Source organism: Perissodus microlepis, chromosome 4, assembly GCF_051167445.1.
Source record: "Perissodus microlepis isolate ML-2025 ecotype Zambia chromosome 4, ASM5116744v1, whole genome shotgun sequence".
In the NCBI taxonomy this organism is placed as follows: Eukaryota; Metazoa; Chordata; class Actinopteri; order Cichliformes; family Cichlidae; genus Perissodus; species Perissodus microlepis.
In genome coordinates this window covers 13,061,731-13,085,087 of record NC_140464.1, presented here as the reverse complement: position 1 = coordinate 13,085,087, position 23,357 = coordinate 13,061,731, and the positions used below count along the sequence as shown (strand labels likewise).

At 40.1% G+C, this 23,357-nt stretch overlaps 4 protein-coding genes across 4 annotated transcripts; 2 read left to right on the top strand and 2 right to left on the bottom strand.

Moving 5' to 3' along the window:
• Positions 1 to 1,057: 1,057 nt before the first annotated feature.
• LOC146388510 (protein VCF1) lies at positions 1,058 to 6,248 on the bottom strand. Its single transcript, XM_084925863.1, has 3 exons — positions 5,671 to 6,248; positions 5,114 to 5,231; positions 1,058 to 3,595 (listed from the first exon to the last, which is right to left on the bottom strand). Exons 1-3 carry the CDS (start codon positions 5,685 to 5,687, stop codon positions 3,383 to 3,385), a joined length of 348 nt encoding a protein of 115 aa, XP_084781989.1. The 5' UTR covers positions 5,688 to 6,248; the 3' UTR covers positions 1,058 to 3,382.
• Positions 6,249 to 7,024: 776 nt separating this feature from the next.
• On the top strand, positions 7,025 to 17,258 carry hid1a (HID1 domain containing a). The gene is made up of 19 exons (XM_084925857.1): positions 7,025 to 7,193; positions 7,926 to 8,075; positions 8,943 to 9,113; positions 9,808 to 9,924; positions 10,622 to 10,728; positions 10,860 to 10,976; positions 12,976 to 13,183; positions 13,272 to 13,328; positions 13,423 to 13,563; positions 13,655 to 13,745; positions 13,832 to 13,983; positions 14,085 to 14,163; positions 14,273 to 14,437; positions 14,602 to 14,829; positions 15,896 to 16,047; positions 16,128 to 16,214; positions 16,306 to 16,397; positions 16,506 to 16,664; positions 16,757 to 17,258. Exons 1-19 carry the CDS (start codon positions 7,128 to 7,130, stop codon positions 16,818 to 16,820), a joined length of 2,403 nt encoding a protein of 800 aa, XP_084781983.1. The 5' UTR covers positions 7,025 to 7,127; the 3' UTR covers positions 16,821 to 17,258.
• Positions 17,259 to 17,557: 299 nt separating this feature from the next.
• LOC146388508 (proton channel OTOP2-like) lies at positions 17,558 to 21,471 on the bottom strand. Its single transcript, XM_084925858.1, has 6 exons — positions 19,534 to 21,471; positions 19,307 to 19,443; positions 19,164 to 19,222; positions 18,958 to 19,082; positions 18,094 to 18,875; positions 17,558 to 17,996 (listed from the first exon to the last, which is right to left on the bottom strand). Exons 1-6 carry the CDS (start codon positions 19,946 to 19,948, stop codon positions 17,826 to 17,828), a joined length of 1,689 nt encoding a protein of 562 aa, XP_084781984.1. The 5' UTR covers positions 19,949 to 21,471; the 3' UTR covers positions 17,558 to 17,825.
• amn (amnion associated transmembrane protein) lies at positions 21,415 to 22,818 on the top strand. Its single transcript, XM_084925862.1, has one exon. It carries the CDS (start codon positions 21,430 to 21,432, stop codon positions 22,816 to 22,818), a length of 1,389 nt encoding a protein of 462 aa, XP_084781988.1. The 5' UTR covers positions 21,415 to 21,429.
• Positions 22,819 to 23,357: the final 539 nt, after the last annotated feature.

The window sequence follows — 23,357 nt, the reverse complement described above, 5'->3', positions numbered from 1 at the left end:
TTGTTTACTGTTTATGAGTTTCAGACTGCAATGAACACCGTTGTCTAGCTAACAGAGTGTGCTGCCCTCTGCTGCTCTGTTTGAGAACATCTGTGCTTAGAACATCTGCCGCTTCCACAGCACAGACTGGGATGCACACTCAACCCTACTGGGATTGTTTAAATGGCAGGTTGGTGCAGGAGCAGCCTTTGGGCTTTTGCAAAACTTCAATGACACTTAATGTTAAATAGGATCAGAAAAGTTAGATTAATTCATAAATAAATACATAATTACATACTTGGTTAAAATAAAGACAGCCCTTGGCCAACTTTAGCTGTTGTACCTTTTACAGTTTATTACTTCATCATCTTAAAGAATCATTTTTGGAAGCAATATTTCTTTAATAGGTTTCTTTCCTCCCTCATGCATATTGGAAAAAGAAATTAAATCTATTTATCTCTCTCTATATATGTATATATACCTGTCCACAACAAAACACAAGAGGATATTCTGATATACTTCAGATGATGATGCTTAGATGAAAGGCTGTATGTTGCTGTATGTTAGTTAAGTCATGCACCTGCAGAAGGAGGTATATTTGTACAATGCGGGAACATTTCTAACCCATTTGTCATCTCTAATTTAGCAGAGGTGGAGTGGGTGAATCAAAGGAGGCAAGTAATGAGCGCTCACAGCAGCCAGTACGGTAACCGTGGTTACGTGTGGTGCATTAATGTATGTAATCTATTACTGTGTCTGTGACAAGGACACATAGCATGCTAATTAAAGAAACCTTTCATTGTGCTTCCCTTAGACGCAGGTCATGTTTCATTAAAGATGATCTCAGTGCATGGGGAGCCATTCATTAGTGGAGGAAAAAAAAAAGTGGATAGATAGGATACCTGTATGCATAGACTTTCCACAATGAGCAAACCTGACAGCATGAATAGCCAATAGAAAACATTCCTTCTCGCACTGAAAATTAAGAGTTGATATATTAACAACAAACCAAAAGACATCATTACTTTGGAAAGCATAAAAAACTTGGTGCCCAGAAGCAAAAAAAGAAAGACAACTGTTGAAAAATCAATAAATTTTATTTTTGAAATGAGAGGATATTCACAAAAGAATCATTGCCACATTAATATCATGTACATTACTAAATATATAATATAGAAAAAATATAAAATTGAACAAAAATAAACCACATCTTCAAAAGGCTTTCATTTCTGCCATGCCAGTTTAAAAATTAAAATAAAAGAAAAACAACAACTGAGTTTAGTCCTGGGACAATGATTTAAATAAATCAATCCCAACAGGATGCTAGAAACCCACCTGGATGTTTGGTGCAGAGGGACACTCATGCAGCAATATCTGAATGGTAGTGCACAGGCAGAAAAACTATCTGCTCTTTAGTGGCTCCAGTAATAATTGCAGTCCAAGCCTATTTTTTTTTTAATTTTTAATTTTTAAACCTAAAAGGCTGCACCGCAACTGTCTGGACAGAAACAACTAGCTGTCCCCCAAATGCACCATCCCCCTGTACAATAAAGGAAAGAAAAAAAAACAACAACTGAGAAAATAAGACATCTGGAAGGCTGTAGAGCTAATGGGTGTTATTACTGTTTGGATTTCTCTTTGTGGTCACGAGATAAAAGGTAACATACTGGATCACTTTTCCATGGTCACAAAACACTAAAATTATCCTTACTTCGTCTGAGCTCAACTCAAAATAATCAAAGTACTCTTGTGTTTTTGTTAGTCAGCTTTGTCCACTCAATTTTATACCAACCAGTCTCTATTGTCATTATTATAAGAAAAAAAACATAATACAGACAAATAAGAGCATTCCCACTGTCCCCTTTGATCGTTATTATATTCATTTGGAAATGGCTTCATCCAGTCGTTATTTAAAACAGTAACATTATAATTACGTGCACCTTATTATAGATGATTCACAGTCTGCATTAAGGGCTGAGTGATTGACCAATCTTATCAGATAACTTTCATAAAACTTGCAATACAGAGGTATATTATTTTAGGTCTAATTGGAATTAACTACCTTACCCTAGCTCCCATGTTGGCCAGGAGGCTATTCTCGTGGTTTTCATGTCATTTCCCTGCCTCTCCAGTACTTATCACGTTCCACAAATAGACTTAAACGCCATTGAATTGGACTACAGTTAAAGATGTTGGTTCTTGTCCTGATCTGCACCTCTGCTGAGCTTTGCATTATGAAACATGTACAATTTCTGCGTCTGCTGCAGATTCTGGCTGAAGTGACCTTTCAGCTTACAGCTGATTTCTTACCGAGCCAGAAAAGAGCCTTCTTGGGATAACAGACTCACTGAAGGCAGCTGAAAGTTTCCCAGCTAGCAGAAAAAAGGTGGGGCTAGCTGGTTAGCAGTGCCTTGGCTTTCAAACTAAAATAACAAGGTACTGAATTTAAAAAAAAAAAAAAAGAAAAAAAAGAAAAGTAAAAGCAAAAGCACTGGTCCATCTTTTTTTTTTTTTTTTTATTCAGTATCTTGTTATTATTAACATGAACTAACCAAAAGTGTGATTCAAGTGATCCACACATGGTAAATTTCAAAATCAGAAGTAAATTAAACTACATGAAAATGAACACAAGAATGCAATGGCACTGAAAATATTTTACCAGTCAAACTGTTGGAAATTCTCTGTAGTGGAGTGTTATCAATCCTTCAAAAATGTGACCTTCTCCGTGACCCAACTCTAACACGTTTGATTGAGATGCATTTACAAAACAGTAAATCAGGTATTTAAATAAGTAAGGGTTGAAAAGATCTTGTCCTTTGCCAAGTTAACACCCATGGTTTCTACAGCCTCCCATAAAGTAGTCCCTGTCTGATTATGAAAGCAAATGAGCAGTCCAAGACAAGTGCAAATCCTCCCTGAGACTGGTCTATGTACTTACACAGACATCTGATTCAGCATTTTACAACCCCCATTCCCCTACTAGAAGCCTAAAGCAGTCACACTGACCAGCCTAAAATTGTGTATGGTGCCACCTTGACAGCTTGCTTTGTTTTCACACAACATTTAAGACAAAATACATGGATTCATCATCATCATCATCTAGTCACAATAAGGCTCCTAGAGAAGCACGTAAACCAGACTGGTCGGAAAATAAGTGGATCAAAAGAATGGTTGTTGATCACAGTTATTATTGCTAAAATGATTATCATTATGATTTATTTTAATGATGAACCATCCTCGGACACATGACCAGATGCTGGTCTCCATCCACACATCTATAGAGCTGTGACATACCACAGTGGAGATGGGTGGGGAAGAGCTGTGTGAAGTGACTCAGCATGTGATGCTCATACTCGTCTCAGGGCTTCAGTCCTCTGGCGACAGACAGAGGGACGTTATGTCGTCATGTGTCTCTCAGGTGACCTCGGTTTTGAAGGCTCTGGAAGTGGGCATCCTTCAGGATGCGGTTGATATGCAGGTAGGACACTGGGTTCGTGGGCTCAAAAGAGTTGCCCACACTAAGCGGACTGCAGGGGCCCTGAGCACACTGACTGACGCAGCTCCCAGCTGCGCGTTCAGGACTGCTGATGCTGCTGCTGCTCTCACTGTTGGATGACTGAAATGCAGATATTAACATTACCATTAGAATGTTAGAATCCAGGGTCTGCACATCAACGTGGAATTTAATATCATACAACATGAAACAGATTCTACTTTAAATCTGCATCTAGTAAAATTCAAAGCTCCATAACTGACTAAAAATAAAATTAAATACTACAAAGTTAAAATAACACATGTACACACACTAATACAGGAAAACAGAGGGATATTTCAAACTAAGGAACAAACAGTCATAATTTTACAACAGTTTCAACTGCACAGTGACATTATGGGTGCAAGTAAGTGTACTTGTTTTCTTTTATTGCAGATTTGGAAAACTGACATGTTTCAGGTCAAACCAATTTTAGCATTAGACAAAGATAACCTGGGTGAATACAAAATGCATGTTTTAAATGATCTTTAATCTTAATATCTTTAATTGAAAGTTTTGGAAAATAAGGTTTGAGTTTCATTAGTACCAGCATAAAATTAAATTTGTACATCAACATCATATCCATCTATTCTCTACTGCTTATCCTTTTTTCAGGGTTGCAGGGGTGCTGGAGCCTATGCTAGCTGTTATAGGGCAAGAGGCAGGGTGCACCCTGGACAGGTTGCCAGTCTGTCGCAGGGCTAACACACAGACAACTAGTTGCGCCCGCATTCATATCTATGGGCAATTTAGAGGTTCCAATTAACATATCCCTACTAACTGCATGTCTTTGGGCTGTGGGAGGAAGCCGGAGTACCCGGAGAGAACCCACATAAACACAGGGAGAACATGCAAACTCCACACAGAAAGACCCCGGCCTGATAGTGGGATTGAACCCAGGACGTTCTTGCTGTGACGGAACAGTGCCAACCACTGTGCTGCCAACATTACATTAAAAGTCAAATATAGTAGGTAACGTTTAAGGGAGAAAGTCTGTTGATGAGTTTGTGCCATGAAGCTCAAACACACTAGTCAATGTAGTAGGACTTTTATCTAAAAACACACAAGCAAGTCCACCTTTGAATGGCTCAAGAAAACAAAAAAATGGACAGCTTTGGACTGACCTAGTCAAATTCTAGACTCAAATCAGATTCGGATGCTTTGGGTTTGTCCTAAACTCGAAAAATGCTCAAAAAACTAGAGAGTGTAGCTGAATTAAAACAATTCTGTAAAAAAGAAAGGGCAAAAATTCCTCCACAGTAATGTGAAAGACTCATAGCCAGTTATCATAAACTAGACTGCAGTTCTTGGGTCAAAGGATGGCACAAGTAGTTATTAGGTTTACTTGTTCACATAGGGCCAGGTAGGTTTGGATAGCTTTTTCCCCCTTAATAAATGAAACCATCATTTAAAAACTGCACTTTCTATGCACACCAGTCATCTTTGTGTGATATTAAAATTTGCCTAATGACATGTAAAAAATGAGAAATGCTTATTCTGCATTTCTATTCAGGTTTCTGTGAGTATTATGTTACCTTCCCTCTATAGTTTCTAAATGAACTGAATAACATGGTTAATGCAAGTTTCAGTTAACGCTTGTACCTCAGAGTCCCAGGCATCACGGCCTGGCTCAGGAGAGATGGGATGTGCTCTGGTCTGCCTTTTGGCTTGGGGCACCAGGTGGCCATTCTCCTCATCACCACCACTGTGCTGCCGTTTCCTGTTCAGGTAGAAAGCCCAAATAGGTAAAGATCAATGTGGCCTTTCCAACTTATTAAAAACAAGTGTAAGCAACATATGAGACCTAATTCCTAAGTTAATTGTAGAGTAGACGAATTTAAAAGCAATGACTTATCCCTGCTACAGTGTATACATGACGATTATTATGCAAAGTCACTGCAAGCTGCCATTGTTATATTCAAGACCAGCTAGCTCGGTATATTCTCAACGGTACTTCGAAGACACCATAGACCTACAGCACTACAGTTGTTAAAGTAATACAGTTGCTGTGACCAATTACGGTTGCTGGAACCATGATTATTTTGTTAGCATATTCAACATTTTACGTGGGTCCTGCAACAAAGGCCACGGAAACGTCGAGCCAACTCTCGTTCAATCACTACTCAATCTACTCAAATGGAGTTATATTGTAAGCTCACCTGCTTTCAGTCAACATATGATAACACTTGAGCAACCTAAACGAGATTCTTCTTTTTATTTTCTTCTGAGCAGACAGGAGGAGCCGGTTGGCTGACGTTATTTGCTGGTTAACGGAGCTCGTTTCCTGTCTGTCGACGGCCTGTTAGTTTAGCTAACTTTGCCTGATTAGCTAATTACGCTCAATAACAATGCGATACAGTTTTCCATTTCAGTCACAGTGCCAAAGACATCAGTTAGAGTGATAAACCACACAAAAAAATCGACGTGGCGTTAATTGACAACAAAAAAAGATCAGGCGTTGACGAGCTAGGTAGTTAACAAGCCTGTCCTAAAGCGCTTTATCATTGGTTCCAAGCTAATGCTAACGTCATCGCAAGCTAACGGGAATCCTCTTATCATATGTTAGCTAACTACAGCACGCAGTACAATTTTTGCTCCCTTTCGGGACTATTCCGCTCTTAAATCGAAATAAAATTACTAGGGTTCAAACTCAACCTAGCCAACGATACTTGCTACTGATAACACGCACAACCAACCGCAACTGTTGTGTTTACATGGCACCGCGCCTGCGCAAAGACCAATTATGGTGCCTTTAAAGACCAATAGGAAAAAACGAACCCTAACTCACATGGCTTTGTTTTTTTGGGAGAACAAAGCATATATATACCAATATAGACGTGTAGGTTAATAACAAGGGCAACAGAAATAAGCAACAGAAAATAAAGCTAACTTGTGTAATGCATGCTTTTCCTTTTTCATAAGTAAAAATATGAGTGGCTTGGGACTGAAAGGAAGAACACCTAAAGGTAACAGTATTCTAGCAATTATAGTGTGAAATTTGTACATTCGCTTTAGAAGCAGGTTTTTGGTTCGATGTCAGTCAAATGCACAAATCTCTTGCGTCTTGTTCCCGGATTCTGTGGTAACCGAAAGTAACAAAGCATTCAGAGACTTACGTTCTACACAAGAACTGACGTTAAACAGCACATTAACCCTGAAAATATACTGATCAAGTCAACCCCATTTATACCACATTAATTTCCCCATAGGATGTCGCCATTTGCAAACACATTTATTGTCATAATGTTTGTCTTGAGGGCTGAGACTATTAAACAGAAACAAGTCAACAAAGCAGTAAGCTGAAGTCTATTTCCACATATACCTTCTTATGGATATTTTATACTGAAGAGTAGACGTGCAGATTAGGTTGCCATGTATTATATTGTATTTTCTGTTGTATGGCAGATAGAAGGCTTAAAACAAAATATCCACTCTGAAGTAAGTGGCTGGCACATTTTCAACCCGGAAGTTGCAGTCTGTAGTGCAGCCTGCTTGCCCAGTCAGCCAATAGAGTGAAAAATTGTCTCCGCCAATGACTCAAGCGAAGGACGGAGGTGAGATTATCAGGGATTGTCAGTAGCGGCGGTCCTTCTGTGTATAAAGGCAAATAACCGCAATGGGCAGCACCGACTCTAAATTGAACTTCAGGAAGGCAGTGATCCAGCTCACGACCAAAACACAGGTGGGTTATGAGCTGTTTATATGTATATTCTATCCAACTAAATAAATCGTTAAAAGACAGAGCCAGTGGGCGCACCGAAGAGCATCGTCGACGAGATGAAGGGATAACGCTTGCGACGCAGGAGCAAAAGAAAAAATATATAAATAAAAATAAACTAATCTCGTGTTGCATGCAGCCTTTTCGGGTCACGTCTGTTTATTATTTTGCAGATTATAAATATTTATCATCTGAATGTAACGCGGCAAACAGGCCTGTGTCGTATTTTTATTAAACTGGATTAAATTGTCACAGATTCTGGTTTGTGAGTCACCGTAATTTATTTTTGTTTGTTTGTTTTTTGCTTGTTTGGTTTTTCAATGCTGTACACGTTCAGTTCAGATGATTATACATTATGGCGTACAGCAAAATCAAAGGTGATGACGTAGGTCTGGACTACGTTTGCAGATGCGGCAGGTGGACTGTGCCGTCAGTGTCACAGATACTGTTTGCGCTGCTGCTAGAACAAGCAATTGTGTTGACATTGCCATAAACTCTGATTATGTATAAAATACATGAAAGGATAAGCGTGTAGATCTTTGTATGAAGGTAAAGGTCTCAGATGCGATTTTAATGCTGTGCAGCGCAAGATCAAGGCTGTTGTAAATAAAATAAAATAAAATAAGACGTCTGGCCGAGGTTAAATGCTCAGTTTTGCTTCAAAGGGAACTGAAATGTGCACATATTTTTCTCCAGCCAGTGGAAGCCACAGACGATGCCTTCTGGGATCAGTTCTGGGCAGACACCACCACCACGGTCCAGGATGTTTTTGCACTGGTGCCAGCTGCAGAGATAAGAGCTGTTCGAGAGGAGTCCCCCTCAAATTTAGCGACCCTTTGTTATAAAGTAAGCATTAAATAAACTCTCGGCGCATTTTGTGTTACATAATGGAATGCTGTTGTTTGGAAACTGTGCCTTATTTTGACTGCAGAGCCCTGCACAGGCTCTTAGATGTCTGAATAAATGAGTCAGCTCCCCTTCCTTTTCCCGTTGCTTCCCCTTCTCTAGCCACCAGCTTCCGTTTTGAAGCTGCCTGTCAGAAACAAACACAGTGGGGCCCACAGCATAATTAAATGAAGAGGTGGGAATGAGAGCTCTTGAAAGCTGAGCAGGTTCAAAGGGGTTCTTGCTTATTTTTAGCTTGCTTATCTGCAGCGTGTATTTGATTAAATTTAGATAATAAATCACCAAGTAAGTTTTTGTTTTTGGTCCAAAAATTGCAGATACAGAGATTAAGTATGCTTGTCTGTTTGTTGGTAAGACTGCTGGTGCTTAACATGGTGCCATGTTTCCTAACAAACAAATGAGCATGACTCTTGATAACTGCTATAATATCTTTATGTCCCCAAACTAAAAGTTGATTGGATATTAAGATCTATGATTATGGATGGATAGCTGTTTTCCTCATGGTGACATTCTGGTTTGGAAAGAATTCAGTGTTAAAATAATTATATTATTTCAAAAAATGTTATAAAATACTATAGATCCTTGATGTGTAGTGAGGTGTGCTGTGTGGGTAATGCCTCATTAATTAAACAAGATCTAGCACCAGTGTAGCTGAAGCATATTCACTGTTTTTAAATTGAATTAAAACACAATATCAAACTGAATTAAATGATCAGTGCCATATATCAGTACAGAAGATGTAGATACTATATATTATGTTCCATACTAAATATAATCACCTGCTTACAATGTTTCTGGATTATTCAGGCTGTGGAAAAGCTTGTCCAGGGAGCAGAGTCTGGATGTCCCTCTGAGAAAGAAAAGCAGGTAGTCCTGAATTGCTGTCGCATCCTGACCCGCATCCTTCCCTACATCTTTGAGGACCAGGACTGGAGAGGATTTTTCTGGTCCACAGTGCCTGGTGCTGGGCGGGCTGGGGTGAGTTGGCATGGGAAAAGGAAGATCAGTTTGTCACAGATTAACATTGTGTATCCATGGTTGTATGGAAGAAAACCAGGGCACACACTGGCGAGGTCACCAGTCTATCACAGTGCTCACAAGGCTGGATCAGGAGTTAAGAAAATAGATAGCTAGATAAAAATATGCATAAATATACTCATCACATTCAGCGGGTTTTTAAATCACTTGTAACACTAAATACTGCTTTTGTTTGTTTCTAAAAAAATATGACAGATAGAGTGTCAACAAGCTTCTCAGAAGCTTTCTTATTTTACTTATATAAAGATGGATTCACCTAATAAATTAGTTATAAGCAATGTTCCCTCTAAGCTGAGGGCGTGAGCAATCGCGCACTGCTGACATGGTCTCCCCACACAGAAAATCACAAAAAAAAAAAAAAATCCAGCCTGAATTGGAATTAAAGTAAATACATGTATTTATTTTATTTCGCTGATTTTCTGTGCGCGGAGACTGTGTCAGCAGTGCGCGATTGCTCACGCACTCAGCTTAGAGGGAACAGTGGTTATAAGCCCTGTGCTTTCCCAAGTGGGAATGCTTTATTCCAGTGAACCTAAATTCCCTCATTCCAGATATAAAAAGGTGTATTCTCTTCCTTTTCTTTAAAAAAATGTAAATATTTTTGAAAGATTCCACTTTTTCCACATTTTTTCAGACAGACGAGCTGGATGATGATGAAGGAGCTCGACCACTGGCCGAGTCGCTGCTCCTGGCTATCGCTGACCTCCTCTTCTGCCCTGACTTCACTGTGCATAGTCACAAGAGGGGCCCTGTGAGTAACAACTTTCCTTCTGACACGGTACAGTCCAGTGTCATTAATTTGTCATCCTACCTCCATCCAGCAAAAGAAGTTACTGCTGACAGAATAGTGCAGCACAAACATGTATTCCTTGACCTTAGTCTCTAACATTGTTCCAGACATTAGACATATTTATTCAGGCACTGTTTCCTTCTTCCTGATCAAAGATTTCCCAACTAACCTGCCACTCAAGTTTGACCGAAGCACCGAGCTAGGTTCTGGTGGCTGATACTTTCTCAGCGACAAAGGAAGAATTCTCCATGAGTATGAAAAGAATGTTGCTCAATCTGTAACTTTGAACTCCCCATTGCTGTTCATGTAATCATTTCAGTGCTAAGGTAGATGTCAGAAAAGTCTGTTATGGCAACTAAAGTGAAATTATATTTTATATAAAAAGTGACAGCAACAGCAAATTATACCTACCCACAATCTGGATGGCAATGGCAGAATATTAGAATTCATATACCAGAGATCAGGTTTCATAAGCCATTTCTTACCAGGAGTTAACAATGTTTGACAATGTCAATCTTCCCATTATCTACAATTGAGTCTAAGTCACTGAATAAATTACTTTGCAAATCTAAGACCAGGAAATGTAGCTATAAAGTTATTTGACTGGATTTTTTTTGTGTGTGTGTGTGTGTACGTCTGTGTGTGTGACTTTATCCAGGACTCATTAGAGAGCATGCAGTCTATAGACAGCTGTGAATACATTTGGGAGGCAGGGGTGGGATTTGCACAGTCGCCCCCTCTAAACTACATCCATGATCTGAATAGGTGAGTTGTCCTCAAGTGTACAGCTCTGCCTGGTAAAATCTAAAATGTAATCTTATTTTTGTGTGTGTGATTTACTTTTCTTTTCTTTTTTCTTTTTTGTCTTTTCTGTCTTTTCAATCTCCATCCTTCAGGACAGAACTGTTGAGATTATTACTGACCTGCTTCTCCGAGGCCATGTACCTCCCTCCTTCATCAGACAACACTATCCTCAATCCTTGGGTGACATTTTTCTGCTCAACAGAAAACAGGTAATGGAAAATAAAAGCACATCCACACATACAGCAATGATTTAAAAAAAAAAGAAAAGAAGGAGAAGTACACAAATTTTAAAATCCAATTCTAAAGTTTTACTCACAGGACACGATAAAAAAAAAAAAGTCCCGTAGCACATCTCAAAATGAGGTAAATACAACCTCAGATGAACTATGACATATGACAGCATGTCATTTATCACTTAACACAACTTAAACCAGACTACAGAAGCAGTGTGTGACAAAACCAAGTACATCCTTACTGGTTCCATGGGAATTAAGAGCAGCCAGGTGCTGCTAACCAAATATACGTCGTTAACTGATCATCAGCAAGTGCGACAACTTCTAAAAAAACAGATATTTTGGCAGTGGGAGGTTTATAAGGCAGTTTCAATTGTTTTTCAGCGAGAGACATTATTCACAAGTGGAAAATATTCAAGACAGCTACCAGTATCTTCAGGAGTGGGCATCCCAGCAAATTTACCCAAAGGTCAGACAGCACAGTGCTCACAGAAAGTGCAAAAAACCCAAGCTGCATGTCAGTCTCAAAAAGAAAAAAGTTAATGTTTTTTCAAAGCGATAAGAAAAAAATAAGCATCTTCTCCCTAAAAAGAATGGCTTAGATGTGAAAAGTTGCATCTGAAAACACCAGTGTCTTTTATGCAAACAAGACCAAAGCAGAAATGTTTGGTCGTCATGCAAAGCACCATATTTAGAGAGAACCAAACAAGGCATATCAGCACAAACACCTCATACCAATTATAAAGGGTGATGATTTATGCTTGTTTTCTTGGGCACTTTGCAGTCACTGAGCTGACCCTGAACTTTCCTGTATACCAAATTATTCTAGAGTCAAATGTGAAGCCTTCTGTCTGATAGCTAAAGTTTGGCTGAAACTGGGTTATGCGTGTAAAGAAGAGTCGGTTAAAAATCATTCATAATGATGGAAAAGACTGAGTCATAGAGTCATAGAGAAAAAAAGTAGTTCTAGTTATTGCTGATAAAGGCAGTTCTTCAAGCTACTGAATGGTGCATTTTCTTCAATTTCATTTCAGTTTTTGATAAATAAATAAAGATAAAGTGTAATATGTCATGCTGTTGTTCATCTCAGGGTGACACAGTAAGGACTAGAAAATGTTTTAATAATTTCCTGATATGTAAACCTTAGAACTGACAGAAGGTTTTGACTATTTACCATGTCACACACACACACACACACACACACACACACACACACACACACACACACACACACACACACACACACACACACACACACACACACACACACACAATGTAGTGATGTACGCAAAAGGAGCCAAATGCAGACTATAGAGGCAATTCTTGCTAAATAATAATGACTTTTCTTCTAGTGGAGTATAAGTCAATAGAAATAAAAAGCAGAAAATCGACCACTGAAACCAAGGAACCATAACAAACAGATCGGACTGAACAGGCTGAGAACACAGACGGCCTGGCAAAGGACAAAGGAAGATAGTGATTATAAATACACAGAGGGGTGATTGGTGCAGTGAGGAGGAACCTGGGACACACAGCTGAACTAAATCAGAATAACAAGTAAAATTAAAACATGACACTAGGAGACAAATGACAGAATAAAGCAGGAAATAACAAGACAGAAAAGCACCTACCACAGAGGCTAAGAGCTGACAACAGGATACAAAGAAACCGAAGACTTAAGGAACTAAATATTAACAAACTACCATGAGAAGAAATCAAATACTTGTTCAGGAACCAAAAAAGCCTGAGAGTATAAACATAAAGAAACCAACCAAGAATAAGTGCTGAAAGTAAAATAATACAACACTCAAACTCAGTCACAAAAACCCCCAGTGTTCGTGACATAAACCTTGCTATATCACCATGGTGATGTGTCATGGTTCAGTTATCTCTTAGATGTAAATAAAATTGCAAAAAATAAAAGGTGGATTGCGTGACATTTATTGACATTGTCACCATCATCGTTTGTTCCTAGACATGCTCTGCCTCTATTCACGTCTCTCCTGAATGTGGTGTGCGCTTATGACCCGGTGGGTTATGGCATCCCGTACAACCACCTGCTCTTCTCTGACTACCGGGAGCAGCTGGTTGAGCAGGCGGTACAGATCCTCATTGTGACACTGGAGCATGATGGAGGGATTCCCCACCCCCCTGCCTCTCCATCCAGCATAGAGGAACAAGAGGTAACTTCAAGACTGTGACGAAGACACTTGATGGCTTTATTGCATTTAATTAATGTTATTCAAATCTTTCTGAATTTGTTCGGCTCAGTCTACAGGACCAGAAAACCTGTTTGTGAATTATTTGTCAAGGATTCACAGAGAGGAGGTATGCATATCAGTGTTTCTTAAAAATCCTCCAATGTCATTACTTTAAAGACTGCATTGTGAAAATCTGTAACTTTGTGGTCTCCCAATGGTAGGACTTTGATTTTGTACTGAAAGGCCTGGCTCGTCTGCTGACCAACCCTTTGACCCAGACTTACCTGCCTAACTCCACTAAGAAGATCCAGTTCCACCAGGAGCTTCTGGTGCTTTTCTGGAAACTTTGCGACTTCAATAAGGTTAGAACAAAGATAAAGGCTTCTTTGGGGAGGCGATGCATTAAAGGTGCTTTCATTTGACGTCACAATCTACTTTGTGTTCCCACTGCAGAAGTTCCTGTTTTTTGTCCTGAAGAGCAGCGATGTGTTAGATATCCTGGTTCCTATACTCTATTACTTGAATGACGCGAGAGCAGACCAGTGTGAGTCTCCTCAGTTGCTTCACACGACAAACCTCTACTAGAAGCATGCATTTAACAATTTCTGGTGTGATTTGTCCTTTCTGCAGCACGTGTTGGACTTATGCACATTGGTGTGTTCATTTTGCTGTTGCTGAGTGGTGAGAGAAACTTTGGCGTGCGCTTGAATAAGCCCTATTCTCTCCATGTGCCTATGGACATCCCGGTGTTCACAGGGACTCATGCTGACCTCCTTATAGTGGTAAGACACACCTGCTGCTGTGCTGAAATGGGAGTTTTCTTGATAGCTAACTAATTCAAATACAGTGAAGTTTTACAGCTGTGGCTCTGTTTGGTTTCTAGGTGTTTCACAAGATAATCACAACAGGCCACCAGCGTCTCCAGCCTCTCTTTGACTGCCTACTAACCATCATTGTAAATGGTAAATACGCATTCTATTTCAGATTTTGTTTTCAACATAACCACGCCATGACAATTAGTTGTTACAGTTTTTATTTCACACCCTTTTAATACTCCTGCTTATCCTTCAGTTTCCCCTTACTTGAAGAGCCTGTCAATGGTAGCAGCTAATAAACTGCTCCACCTGCTGGAGGCCTTTTCCACCACCTGGTTCCTGTTCTCTGCAGCTCAGAACCATCACCTGGTTTTTTTCCTTCTCGAGGCTTTCAACAACATTATCCAGTACCAGTTTGATGGTAAGAGAAAGCTGGAGACATTCAAGGCATAGATAGATAGATAGATAGATAGATAGATAGATAGATAGATAGATAGATAGATAGATAGATAGATAGATAGATAGATAGAGTTCTTTTGTTGTGAGATACATTATTTTCATAAGTGTCCATGTTTCTCTCCCCAGGAAACTGCAACCTGGTTTATGCCATAATTCGCAAGCGTAATGTGTTCCATCAGCTGGCTAACCTGCCCTCTGACCCCAGTTCCATCCAGAAGGCTTTGCAAAGGAAGAAGAAGTCGCCCGACGTCATTTCCCGCACCAGCTCCCAAGAGACTGTATCCATGGAGGGCTCACACCCTGCAGTGCCAGCGGAGCCCGGTACACTGAAGGCCAGCCTGGTTGCTATGCCAGGTAATGACTCTACGTGTTGTTTGTACGGTAATGTTGTAATTTCAAAACAATCTATTCACTGTGTGGTAGGCACAGCACACGTAACATATATCTTCACCGGACACTTTATTACCCTAAACCCATTTTTCCTTCAGAAGTCTTTTAATTTTTCATGGCACAGATTCAAAAACGGTGAGGAAAACATTCCTCTGAGATTTTGATCCATATTGATATGACACCACACAGTTACTGCACATTTATGGGCTGTAAATTCATGATGAGAATCTCCTGTTCCACCACATTGCAAAGGTGCTCTATAGGTCTACGATCTGGTGACTGTGGAGGCCATTCAAATACAGTCAACTCATTATCTTCTTCAAAAAACAGACATAATTTGAGATTTGTCACATGGAGCGTTATCCTGCTGGAAGCAACAATTAGGAGATTGGTACACTGGTCAAAAAGGGACTGATATGGTCATTAACAATACTCAAGTCCTCTGTGGGGTTTAAATAATACTCAGTTGGTAATAAGGGGCCCAAAATGTGCCAAGCGTTCATGTTGTTCACACCAAATTTTGTCTCTACTATCCGACTGTAGCAGCAGAAATTGAGACTTAGGAGACCTGGAAGAGTTTTTCCACCAGCTCGCGTGAACTGTAGCTTCAGTTTCCTGTTCTTAGCTGACAGGGGTGGCACCTGGTGTGCTTTTTGTAGCTGTCCCCATTCTGATGCTCGGTTGGAATTTCAGCAGGTTGCTTTGACCATGTCTACATGCCTAGATACATTGAGTTGCTGCCATGTTATTAGCTCATTAGATGCAAGCTGCTGAACATCTATAACTAATAAAGTGTCATGTATTTCATGTACATATGCACATCATGCACATGAAAATGACTGCCTTAGAACTAGCAGATTGAATTCATATGTCTTTAATTTAGTCTCTATGCATTTTTTAGTTACAACACAAAATTAGTTGGTGTTGCATTTAATTTTTTGGTAAGACTATAAAAGTAAAATAATGTCGCCAGACACATCTGTAACGTATTCACTAATGTCCTGTGATTTATGATGCTGGTTTCCTGTAGGCATTGATAAACTGACAGAGAAGTCCCAAGTATCAGAAGATGGCACCATGGTGTCAGTTCCAAAGACAGACTCCCCAAACGCTGTCCACCCAGACCAAAGTGCAGTCACTGGGACCAGCGACACGGAGTCTAACTCAGGCAGGGACAATGAAGTAAGTGCCTTTTTATGGGGTGTATTGGTTTGCTCCAGTGGAAAGAGGATATTTCTAAATGCATTTATTCACACTATTAGGATGTTTTCTACACTGAAGCAGAAATGGAGAGAAGACGTTTGTCAAGTGCATCGTCAACGTCCTTTTGGGCTCCCACACCAGAATGGGTTTGTTCTCAGCCTCTCATTCAGTTTTTGTTAGATGTTGGATATTTAGAGGAATGAGAAGTCAATTTAGATTTGCTCGCTTTTATCCCAGGTCCTCTCTTGGAAATGTAAGCTACCCCTGCAGACCATCATGAGACTTCTACAGGTGCTGGTGCCTCAGGTGGAGAAAATCTGCATCGACAAGTATGCAAACACTTCGCTTAGCTTTGATCGGACTGCAAAAAGCATATTCTAACTGTTTTGATATATTACTAAAAATGCTGTAAATGTCTACTGTGTCTTTCATTGCAGGGGTCTAACAGATGAATCAGAGATCCTAAAGTTTCTACAGCATGGCACATTAGTGGGCCTGCTGCCGGTTCCTCACCCCATCCTCATTAGGAAATATCAGGCCAATGCAGGCACTGCCATGTGGTTTCGCACCTACATGTGGGGCGTCGTTTATTTGCGGTGAGTTAGGCATTTTAGATGAGAATTATGGACACTGATATCCTCAAAAGCAAATTAAAACGAATCCATTATTTTCTTTTTTTCTGTTTCAGCAATGTTGATCCTCCGATCTGGTATGACACTGACGTCCGACTATTTGAGATCCAGAGGATGTAGACTGTCAATGAAAATGAATCTAGGGTTCTTCATCCCTTCAGTATCTGCTGGTTTTGTGGGAAACCTCATTGTGTTGAAACTATCCTTGTGAACCTGTTGCTTGCTTCTGACACCACCAAACTAGACAGGGGAGTCATTCAGATGAGTGGAGTAGAAATTTCTCTCTATATTAAGATAGAAAGTGTTTGAATTATCACTAGTGTCCATAAACAACTGTGTTTGTACATTTATTCAAACCTTAAGACCGCAGAATGTTTGTCAAAGCACTGAGATGACTGGAGTGTTTGGTAAGGGCTGAGGCAAATTTTAGCAGTATAAAAGTGAAAGAGGGAACATTGTTTAACTTTCAAAGACGTGTAACATATCCTGTATAGCTCAAAGTTATCATTCCACATTATTTGTTGTACTTGAAATGCTTTAAAGTGAACTTGCACTTTTTTGAGTTGTCTTTTGTGGTTGAAGTTTATGTGATTATATTTTGAGACAGATTGTATGTTTTTATGTATATGACAAGGTTTCATTTTTGAGAAATGCTTATAATGTTCTATGCTGAAAATGTATTTTCCTTAAAGTGTCCTGAAAAAAAATATATCTAATATATAATATGTATCTGCAAATTCTGCATTGGTCACATTATGTATGACAGTGCTGTAAAGCAAAATCTGAAATTTCAGGTGTGTAAACGGTTCATAAAGTAGCAGTAGTTCTGCACAAAGTCCAATTCTGCCATCTGTAAAAGCGCCACCTTCACATGTTAACCACTAGGTGGCATCATGCTCCTGTTTGTCACTTAATCTGCAAAATGTTTGATATATGAACAAATTTGCATCGCCACATATCAAATCCCTGCACTGAATCCTTTTACAGGGAAAACTGAAAACACGAAGACATTTTTTAAATTTATTTATTAAAGGTAGTTAAATAACATGTTAAATGTTTTGATACATAAAATTGTTCACTTTTTATACACCTAAATCAAAATAATGAGTCCAGCTACGAGATTAGTCAATCTCTTAGATAAACTTCAAAGAGACTGGCCACAGCGTGCATGCGATAGAAGATTCCAAAAGGAAGTCCAATATTCACAATTGCGTTCCACATTGTGTAATTGTAAAAGTATATCTCAGCGGAGTGGTCGAACTGGGGACGAGCCCCAAATGCAGGCATGATCCATAGCTGTCAATATAGAAAAAGGGAATTAGACACATTTTGACAGGAAACACTGGTAATTGTTACAACTGTAGATAGTCCAATAAGCACAAATACAACTTACAATTATGTTTGCCAGGAGCAAAAAGGCACACACTTCCCTCAGAACCCTTCTTTTCCAACTTGGCTTTTTAGAAATTGAGTATCTTGATATTTGACCCTCCACGTCATTGGCCATTTCGGTGTGGTCTTGAAAAGCACGGGCATTTGCCTGCATTAAATTGATGGGCTCCCGATGGAGGCCTTCAATGATGAAATAGTTCTGCAGGCCAATCTCAACCACCAATACCACAGCCCAGGCCAGGTTGAGCACATTTAGGTAACCCTGGGCTCCCGTCGCCACTGTAGCCACAAGGCTGAAATAGCTAATGATGAATTGCCCCAAAGAGGATGCCACCAGTAGCCCCACGTCCAGGCTGCGAGTGGGGTTTTTGTCTGATACATATTCCCTGCGGTCCAGTCTGTAAATAATGCAGCCAATCATAGTGGAGAGGGACATCAAGCTAACAATCACTATGTTCATAATGAAATGAATCAGTAGGGCCTTATTTCTTTTCTCCTTGTCTTCTTTGAGTATGTTAATCTTGTACAGTACAAATGTAACAAGTCCTGCCACCACCAGGAGCAGTCCTGCTACAGGCCCTACAAAAACATCTTTCACATAGAAGTTAAATTTGTGGTGCTTGTGATGCTCAACAATTCTGCCCACGTTTTTCCACATTATGTAGGTCATGGCAGAAGCAAAGAGGCTGTATTCTATGTTGAAGGGGTACAGGTAGTAGAAGGCCTCTTTGAAGGTCTCACATGCCATATGACTGCATGTGCACTTCTTGGCACCGTAGTTGGCTGGAACAGAAAGAGCAACCATCAGTTATTTTCCTCGTAAACACTGACCTTCATCTAAAAACAGGAAGCTACGGCTCAATACCTCTGTACAACTTGTGCGAGACACTTATATTCAGATGAGTTATCTCAGTTTGGTGAATCGACTCCTCAGTCACTGCTGCCATCCACACCACCAGGTTAGTTGAAAGTGTAAGAGTAAGCCCACATCTGAAGAGGGAAAAAAGATAAGGAATGTTATATACTCTGAAATGAATGAACGGAGGAGATGAAATGTATAAAAGAATCTACCGTGTTAAGTTGGTGTGTAGCTGCACGCAGTCCCTTGAATGAAACCACAGGAAGTAGGTCTAAAAGAGACAACTTTTAAAAGTTTTACCAATGCAGCATGCAAGAGCACGTATATTCTTACAATTTTCATAACATGCAACAACCTGGAAAAATAAAAACACAGCTTGCACAATGGGGTAGGCTACTTTAACAGGAGAATCACAGTGAAGGTAGCCCACATAAGTGGCAATCTTGAAGATGTCCATGAGGAAACTAAGGAGGCCGAACAGCACAAGCCCAGCTGCAACATATAAAAAAATTAAAAATTAGGGGTTTAAGCTGAAATGAGCAATCAGAAACAGAGCCAGAAAGCACTGCTCGGACTTCTCACCCTTGAGCCACACAGGCCCAGCATGGCGATCTTTAAATAAGACTGCACAATCCTTTCGGGAGGTGACGACCATGTAAAACAGCATCCACAACATAGTAAGGACGAGGAGGGTGATGAGGAAGATTTGCCGGTGCACTGGTGTTATGGCCACAACATTGAAGGCGCTGCTGCTGACCAGAGCACAGCCAAGCATCAGGATGTTGATGCAAATTATCCCAGACAGGAGCCATTCACCACCTTGGGGGGTCCTTTCTTTAACTACTTCCACATCGTGTCCACTTTCACTAGCACCATCCACAGTGGGAGGATGGGGAGGACTGGGCAAATGCTGGATGCTGTCCACTTGTGTCACAGTTCCACCATTTGATGGATGAGCCGTCATAACAACGTTTGGCATTTTCCTACAAAAGATCATGTGCTTTAGCTTAAGTGAAGCTGTAATGATCCCATATCTTTACAGGTTAACCGCTGAGAAATACAAGATTTTTTTTATGAGCCTACTAAAGAAAATAAGTGGGGAAGGACTATAAAAGCGCACTCAAGAGTACTAAAACACCACATGAGTCTTTTAGTATGGAAAACAACGATATTTCACCTTTAGCTATAGGATTAATATTATTAACATCCACCACTATTTTAAATGTGATTGTCCAAAAGAGAGAGAGAGAGAGAGAGAGAGAGAGAAAAGAAAGACAGAAAGAAAAGTGAAAACTGATCTACAGCGTTCGTGTTGGACTTTCAAACTAGTGTCAAGATGCCAGAGGGTGTATGTTGCTTTCGGGTCAAAGTTTATCTAAACTGAACACTGAGTTGGAAAACACGGCATAGCCTAAGTGGATCAGCGCTCTAGTCTGCGCAGGTCAGATTGCACAGAAAGCCTCCACAGTGCTCACGTAAACGACTAAAAACAGGTGCAATTAGTTTTGGTTGATTGTTTAATCTCTCACCGCACCCAAAGGAGACTTACACCACATATTTTGGTGTTTTTCCCCAATCGTCACTTGTGCTGGTCAGGTCCTGTTTCGTATTTGGTCGTTATTCCATAAACAACGAACTCTACTAGCTCGTGACACTGGCGCACGTCAGGAACTGCCTGAAGGGAAATCCAAGTGCGACGGGTACTTGAGTCTGTTTACTATGCAGATTCTCGCAGCTTCCAAGAAGGAGCTATTTTGGTCGTGCGGACTGTAAGTGTAGTCCTGTTGACCTTAGACATTTGAAAATTCAAGAAGTAAACTTGATGGCTTTCCTTCGAATGCAAAATAAACAATGTAAACGATATGGACTTTGATGCATTCATATTAAGCATCTGAATGGATTTATGTGCATATAAATGCTCATTACTCACCGAAAATGAATTCGATGATGGTTAATCATTTAGGTGCGTATCTGATGCTGGTAGCAGTCAAATTAATTATGTTTGAAAATTTGACTGAGAACCTTACGGTGACACACACACATACACACACACACATATATATATGTATACATATATATAAATAATAATTTAGACCAGAAGCTAAATTATTGCATCGATCAGAGAATTAGCATTAATGACTAAGCAGAATTATCACCACATTTGATTGCATTGGACTTAATGTAATTCATTGAGTATACAAATAGCAGTGTCAGTGGCAATAGCAGCAATATAAACCTAATGAATTCATTTCTACTTTAGTTCTAAGCAGAAATGCATTGAAGGGAAAATGCAGTGGTAAGGATGTTTTGGTATTATCAATAAAACCGGTCCGTTGTAGCAGAAAATGTAAATGTTTTACCTGCTTGAGCAGGCTGATTTGGTTTAGTGCCCTTAGTAAGCTGTGTGCACTCGTGTTAGTCACAAGATTTGAAACAAAGGTCACGCAATATTCTTTTAGGCTGTCACAATTACCCAGGATGCTGAAAATACCAGACATGCTCTTGCTCTTCTGTCTTGTTGGGGTAGCAAATGCCCTATATAAACAGTGGATTCCTGATACAAACTATGAGAATAAGACCAACTGGGACAAAGGCGATATTCCTTGTGGCAATGACATAGTTCAGTTTTCGGCTCAAAGAAAAGTGTCTGTGTTTGTGGAGACCACTCATACTTTGCTGGAGATGAGGTTGCCAGTTGATGGGGAGTTCATCCTGAATTCAGGAGCTGGATTTTATGCCGTCACCGGGCAGGACCCAGGCTGTGGAACGGGTGTCACGACTGAGTTTAAAGATTCAGAGTCACTTCAGTGGTATGATCCAACTCTATGGCAGGCAGCTGCAACTCTTAATGACCTAGAGCAAGGAAACTTCCTATTCTCTGTCCACGAGGAGAGCGTCCCCTGCCATTACGATGATGTTGTTTTTAAAGCCCTCTCCTCCTTCAGAGTGGACACCAGCTCTAGTCATTCTAGCATCACTGTCAAATCTGTGTCTGTGCTGGGGGATACATTTACTACCCAGTCTGAGTTCTCCCAGTATCTCAGCTCAAGTTTGGGCAAACTGCAGTTTCATGGATCCTCTGCTGTTGCTGTCGGAAACCCAGCCTGTGAGGATCCCTCTGGTTGTGACTGTGGGAATTCTGTACACCATCAGCAGATCTGTAGCACAGTAACGTGTGACTCTCCAAACTGTAAGAACCCTCTTCGCCCAACAGGACACTGTTGTGATGTGTGTGGTGCCATTGTTACCCTCCTTTTTGATGACGGTTTTAACCTTCAGACTTACAGGGAGCGAATCCGTCACCTTTTTATTGCCCTGCCACAATACCAGTCCATTCAACTGGGGATGTCCAAAGTCTTAAAGCCACAGCGGCTGATGGGGATAATCAGTCTTGGTACGTTATCTGAAATCCAGATAGTAATACTGGATGGAGAGCAGGGAATACAGTCAGCAGCTTTGGCCCAGGACATAATGAAGGATGCTCGTTCTCATGGCTCTAATTTGGGAATCTCCGGAGTTGAAGTTCAGACCTCTTCTGAGGAAACTGGAGATAGTGCAGGGTTGGCAGTTGGAGTTGTTTTTGGAGTTTTACTGCTGATTACACTCATTATCTTGGGTGTCTTGGTTCATAAGGGGGTTGTTCAAATGCCAACACTGAACAGATTCAAAAATAGCAATAACATGCCAGATCTCGGTGGACCTCTCGACCATGGGTTTGATAATCCTATGTTTGACCAGCCCACTATGATGCCTGACATTCCTAGTCTATATGGGACTGGAGTTAGTAATTCAATCTCCATGACTCAGACAGCTGTGCACTTTGTAAACCCAGTTTATGATGAGAGTGAAACAGATTTCACTGCCTAAAGATGAACATATGTTAGCATTTAATGACGGTACTTTTGTTTCAAATTGAATGATTTTAAATCCCACAAATTAAAGTATATAGTTGTATACAGTTTTACCACCACTGAACAATGCAAATAACCTAGGCAACAGGCACTAAATCTTCGAATAGCCAAATAAATCTGTAACGCAAATAAAAGAATTGCTGGCAGACAATTGTGTGTTTTCCTCTTCATTCGCATCACATTTAAGAGCAATAAAGTTTCAGAAAGCTGCAATAAATCCTTAACACTTCATGTGCTGCATAGTTTTCTCCATGTTGCACATTTACCACCACTATTCAATTTAACCTTCTATGTTATCTATGTGGGGGTGAAAAAGCTCTTTATACAATATCTTTACAAAGCTTGTTATGTAACATCAATAAATAGTCATAATAGACTATTTCTTTTCTTTTACAAGCTCACAGTGGAGGCAGCTCATAATCTGTTAGCATATACATCATTCTGCATTGACCAGAGCAAAGGTTCAGTGAAGTCGGCCATGAATTTATGGAGCAG